Source organism: Morus notabilis, unplaced genomic scaffold (genome assembly GCF_000414095.1).
Source record: "Morus notabilis unplaced genomic scaffold, ASM41409v2 Scaffold224, whole genome shotgun sequence".
Lineage (NCBI taxonomy): Eukaryota > Viridiplantae > Streptophyta > Magnoliopsida > Rosales > Moraceae > Morus > Morus notabilis.
Genome location: NW_010368057.1, coordinates 309,387 through 315,642, shown reverse-complemented (window position 1 = coordinate 315,642; position 6,256 = coordinate 309,387). Strand labels below are relative to the sequence as shown.

General features: G+C 36.2%; 1 protein-coding gene across 1 annotated transcript in view; it reads left to right on the top strand.

Moving 5' to 3' along the window:
* The first annotated feature begins 301 nt into the window (after positions 1-301).
* The window catches only part of LOC21397826 (rhomboid-like protein 20), an 11,552-nt gene continuing 5,597 nt past the window's right edge, over positions 302-6,256 (top strand). Inside the window, exons 1-4 of the mRNA XM_024176355.1 lie at positions 302-479; positions 615-715; positions 2,155-2,295; positions 3,208-3,274. Of these exons, the coding sequence (XP_024032123.1) occupies positions 455-479; positions 615-715; positions 2,155-2,295; positions 3,208-3,274 (334 nt within the window). The 5' untranslated portion in view covers positions 302-454. The remainder of the gene's footprint in view (positions 480-614; positions 716-2,154; positions 2,296-3,207; positions 3,275-6,256) is intronic.

Sequence of the window (6,256 nt, the reverse complement as noted above, 5' to 3'; positions counted from 1 at the left end):
ATATGAGTAGTTAAAGGTGATTATATTATTTTATAAATCAAATTAAAATTAAAATACGATTAGAAAAATGAATTATTAGTAACTTTTTATTTTTTATTCGTTAAATTTATATAAAAAGTTATATGTTCTATACTATTTTAATTTATTATAATTTTAATCAGATTTAACTATTAATAATTAATACTATTGGGGAGGCTTATCTGAAAAAATCTTTAAAAAAAAAAAAACCATATTTTTCCTTTGTTAAATTTGTAAACTAATCATTAAAAAAAACAAAACAAAACTTTTTGGAAAGGGAAAAACCAAGGGGAAAAAAAAGAGGAAGTAAAGAAACAGAAGAAGAGTCGCTTCGCACCCGAAGCGAAAATTTGACGAAACCAGAAAAAACTAGAAAAAGGGAATTTGCAGAATCAGAGAGATAGGTCGTTGATTTCTATTTCCTTCTCCGAGAAAGATGAACGGAGGCCCATCTGGATTCAGTGAGTAAACCAACACCAAAAATAATAAAAATAAATATACCTTATTCTTCTCTGTGTGTGTGTGTGTGTGTTTTTTTTTCCCCCTTTTTTCTCGTAATAATCTTTGATCCAATGCGTCTGATTTCTCCGTTACAGACAATGCTCCGGTCACGAGAGCCTTCGTCATCGCTTGCGCTCTCTTCACCGTCTTCTTTGGGATCCAAGGCCGTTCTAATAGGCTCGGACTTTCGTATATGGTACCCTTTCTATTTCCGTGTTTATTTCTTTGTTTTTCATGAGAATTTTGGTGAATTGAGGGTTTTAAAGATGTAAATTGTAGTGGGTTTTGTGCCAATAGGACCCAAATGCATCTTTTTCAGTTTCCTTGAGTTTGTGTTCTCTTGTTGATGTCATTGATCATGATCTTAGAGAGATGTTTTTACTGTAATTTTGAACTTTTTAACTGGTCACCAAAGCATTCCGTAGTTGTTATTGGACTGGGATTTTGTGCTTTTTGCATATGGTAGGTTGACTTAAATTCGATTTTATCCATGAAACTCTTTTTTTTTTTTTTTTCCTTTCCTGTTAATTGTAAAGTTAAATTTCGTTTCTAGTTTTCTTGTTCTTTGTTTATTGTTATTAGAAACCGTTTAGCGTGCTCTTCGCCTTCCAAGTCACAAAAGAAGGGATTCTTAGTGCTGGAGTAGCTTAGTTCAGGAATGATATTAACTCCTTTCCTGTTTTCTTGAAATTGTGTATTTCAATACTACTTTTGTGTCTTTTTGGATTGGATTTCTTGCTCTTTGTCGATAAGGCTGTGCTTGGTACGAAAGAGAGAAAATAGGAAGGAGAGAAATATGTATAACCTAGGTATATCCATTTCCTCCTACTAAAAATGATTAGGAGAGATTAAAATTGGGATTCCTTGAAGGATTTGAAAACCTTCACCCAATCCATTTCCTCCTGCTTAATTACCATAGGTTCTAAAATCCTTCCTCATATGCTCCCACTTTTATCACTCCTTTCACTCTTCTCTCCTGCCTTATGAATATGTACTTTGTAATTTCTTGCAAAGAGAAGCAACTGGGAATTTGATTCTATTTGTGCTTGAAGCTGATTTGAATGACTCTATCATTGTTTGAATATTGTCTTCCTATCCCTTTGAATTGGTTTTCAACACTTCTACCGTGATATTGTCAAGTTTGAATCTAGTTTCAAATTGAAAACTATAACATGCTGATCTTGTATGAGTGTAAGGTTTAAGATATAGCTGTCTTACAAATCGTTAACATATATAAAGTGGGTCTTAAGTTGGATTGATTTTATTTTTCAAACGTGAAGCAAAGTGACCACATCTTATTATTTCCCATTAGCATTGATAAGCATCTAAGAACCAGTTGTTTCAACCACCCAGTTTGTTGGAAGTTAGCAACGTGGATCTATTTCCTCTATCTAGCTCCTTCAAGGCTGTATTTTTTGTTCTATTTTTTGTACCTAATAATCAAATCCTTCCATACTCCAGCAGGTTCGCTTTGAGCCTTATCCTTTCCTGTCACTGCTCAGTAGTATCCAACGTTAACTTTATGGGAATACACGATTACATTTGTGCTCTTTAAGATATACTTAATTGCTTATACTAGAAAATCAGCCAGGAGTGCTTCTTTGTTCTTACCACCAATTCTTGTGTTTATGACAGGATATTTTTGGCAAATTTCGAATTTGGAAGTTGGTTGTGTCAGTTTTTGCCTTTTCATCTACACCGGAGCTGATGTTTGGACTGTATCTACTATATTACTTCAGGGTCTTTGAAAGACAAATCGGTTCCAACAAGTATTCGGTGGGTAGGATGCTAGTTCAAATTACATAAAAGCTCTCCTGTAATGTATTGATATAAAATGTTAAAACGTCTACGTGATTATATAATCAAATCCAAACTCTTAAGAAAACTTGTTTGGTAGTAAATGTCTCCTTGTTCCGTGGCTATTTCTCTAGATATTTAAATTTTAAACCAAAGATTTTTTTTTCCCCATAGAAGGTTAAACTTTAATGTTTATAATTGTGGGAATCTGAGAATTGTGCTTGGTCAGAAGTCAGAACTCAATATTCTGGACCTGGGAAATTTTAAGTTCAAATATTAAAAAAAAAAAAATTTTTCCGTGGAAGGTTAAACTTTGATGTTTGATAGTTGTGGGAATCTGAGAATTGTGCTTGGTCAGAAGTCAGAACTCAAAATTCTTGATCTGGGAAAGGTGGGGTGGGGGGGCTGATATTCCTCGCAAGGGTAAACACCAATCATGAATTAAACTTCTCTTTCGGCGTCCATACTTTCATGTTAGTCAAGTGCTATTGAATAAATGTAGTTCTTAGGTTTAGAAGTAAACAGAGTAATAAAACCACTTAGCACTGTTGGTTGGTTGAATTCTGTAACGGTTCGTTGTTTTCGGTTTAGCAATTTGTCAGATTCTCTGTTGTAGGATATGATCAATTCATGTTTTTACTTTTGTCATTTGAGATTGGTCGATTCTGCTAGGTTTTCTTCTCATAATATATGCCTTGACCTTAGTTAAACGTAACAAGAACAAGCCCAGTTGTTTTACTTTTAACACTCATGTTCTGCAATTGCTATATGGTCAATATTTATTGTGATTTTATAGTGAAACGAAGGAGGGAAAAACTAGGCGTGATTGATTTTTCTGTACCCTGGTAACCATATATTTAAATAAAAATAATTTTTCCTTAAATTATGCAGGTATTTATCTTATTTTCTATGACATTTTCATTACTCTTGGTGGTTATTGCGCTTGCACTCCTCAAAGGTATGCATTATTCATCTAGCTCAGTAGTATACTCACTCAGTTGTGTTCCTTAATGTCTTTAGCTGCTATACTGTTTCAACCGTTCTTTACATTTTAGCTTTAGTTATTCCTCATTTCTTTTTTTGTTTTTCAACTTCTCTTTCCTTTGCAGCTGTGATACTTTTTTTTTTTTTTGCTCTTCTACATTTCCGGTCCAAGTTGTCCTTGTTTTATGTAAGGAATTGATGGCATTTTTTCAAATAATTGCTATGTGATATTTTGGAAAGAAAAAAAAATGCATATTACCATGCCTTAAAGACATTACTGATATGAACCCCGCCAAGAAAACTAACGAAACCCGAATCAAGAAAGTCTCCAAGATCAATCTAAAATCAGGCTTAGGTGGAAACCTTGACCCGTTACTTATATGGAAGCAAGAACCTTGGTATATTGAAGACGCCACAATCAATGATGGAAGAATTGATTGATAAGTCAAGAACGAACGCCATAGAGAATCCGGTAAGTTCAAGAAGTTCTTAAAGAACCAAAGAGAATGCTCAAACTTTTTACTGAAAAAAATACTCATATGTTATTAATGATATGAAGCACGCCTATTAATTGGCTGAATTTACATAAGGTCGAATTTTGGTCAAACTCAAATTTTGGTGGACAAACTCTATCCTAAAAGAAAAAAATTTATCCTAAACAAAAGAATTTTATCCTTTTGGATAAACACTCCTTATTTAACTTCTAAACAAACTCTGAATCTAAAAAGAAACTAAGGTTAACTATTAAAATGGATAACTATCAAATAGTGATAAAAGATAACTATCAAATTATTGATCTTGATCGTTAAGACTTGGTGAACAATAACGCACGTGTGAACAATAACGCACGTGTGAACAATAACACGCCCACTTCATGCTAATCCTTATCCGGAAATTGCTTTGATGACTTGGACCAATCTTGGCTCACCATCAATAGTGACCATGCATGCTTCTCTTTTCTGGATCTCTTGGATTAATCCATTAAGTGCCTCATTGAACCGTTTAGCCCGAACTCTTGTGACTGGTCCTACTGGAACTTGAAGCGGATCTTGATTCTATGGGCTCATGCTTTCTCTCACATATCATTTTTCCATCAATTCACTAACCTGTCTTTGTAGTTCTTTTGTCTCTTTGGGATTGCTTCAGTAGGTTGGTCGGTTTGGAATTGAAGCACCTGGTACGAAGTCAATTTGATGTTCAATCCCTCGATTAGGTGGTAAACCATGTGGAATCTCTTCGCGAAAGACATCATCAAATTCCTGCAAAAGAGAAACAATAGAACTAGGCAAGGATGCGTTAAGTTGGTTAGTGCTTAAATACGCCTATTTGTACAAAAGTACAATCATTGGCTTCTTTGAAAAAAAGCTCTTTTAACCTCAATTGCTTTTGCATAGAAATTTTTTTGTTCTCTCTTTTTTTCTCTCACTGGCCGGTTCTTCACTTTCATTTTCTTTCTCAATCGTTTCGGCCTCTCCTTCTTTTTCTCTCTGTTTTTCACTCTTTTTCTTCTTTTCACTCTCTTTCTTTTGTTCACTCTCTTTTTGCAACCTCACTTGCTTTGGAGTCAAAGGTACAAGAGTGATTGGTCGTTGATTAAGTACAAAGGAATATTTGTTCGTAAAGCCATCATGCTTCACTCGCCTATCAAATTGCCATGGACGCCCTAGCAACAAGTGTCCAGCTTGCATCGGTACTAAATCACACAACACTTCATCTTCGTATTTACCGATTCGAAACGCAACTATCACCTGCTTGTTTACCCTTATCACACCACTATCCTTTAACCATTGCAACTTGTACGGTCTAGGGTGCTTCAATGTGGGCAGTCCTAATTTTTCCACCATTGTGTGCTTGCAACATTAGTACAACTACCACCATCAATAATCACACTACACACCTTGTCTTTGACGTAGCACCTAGTATGAAAGATGTTCTCTCGTTGTACTTCTTCAACTTCTTTCGCTTGCAAGCTCAATGCTCTCTTGGCCACCAATGTCAACGCATCAAGGGCTAAATACTCCTCGGGGACATCCTCCAATGGTGGCATGTCGTCGATGTCGGAATCTTCGTCATCAGTCTCAATCTCACAATTGTCTCGCATCACCATAACTCGCTTGTTTGGACATTGACTTGCGATGTGTCCCCTGCCTTGGCATTTAAAACATTTAATGTCACGGTTCCTAGAGGTAGAAGTGTCGGACTTAGGCTCGGATTTTTGCTTGGGATTTGAGAACGTTTGTGGCTTGTCTTCCTTCTTTGTAAAACTTGGTTTCCACGGGGTAGAACCTGAGTTATGGGCTGTACGTGAGCTACCCCCCTCTTGAGTTGTTGCTCCACTTTGATGGCCATGTGCACCATCTCTTTCAACTCCACATAATGTTGCATCTCTACCCTATCATGGATCTCTCGGTTTAATCTAAGTAAAAACCTAGCCATTGTAGCCTCTCGATCTTCCTCTACATTAGCCCGGATCATAGCAATCTCCATCTCCTTATAATAATCATCTACGCTCCGGCGTCCTTGTCTAAGACCTTGCAGCTTTTTATATAATTCTCGGTAGTAGTGACTTGGAACAAACCGCTTTCTCATCACCGTTTTCATCTCCTCCCACGTCTCTATTGATCGCTCTCTATTCTGCCGTTTATAACAAGCTGATCCCACCAAGTAATAGCATAGTCAGAAAATTCAATGACCGCTAGTTTTACCTTCTTTGCTTCGGAATAGTTGTGGCAATCAAGTACGAACTCCATCTTCTTCCCCCACTCAAGGTATACTTCAGGATCGGATCTACCTTAGAACGATGGAATCTTCATCTTAATACTTCCCAAGTTATTATCTTCCCGATTCCTAGCTTCTCTAAACCGCCCTCCATATCTCCTATAACTAACAATTGAATCCTAATCATTTTCTTCATCAAAACCGTCCCCATAATACTCTTCATCTTCAACCCTCGATT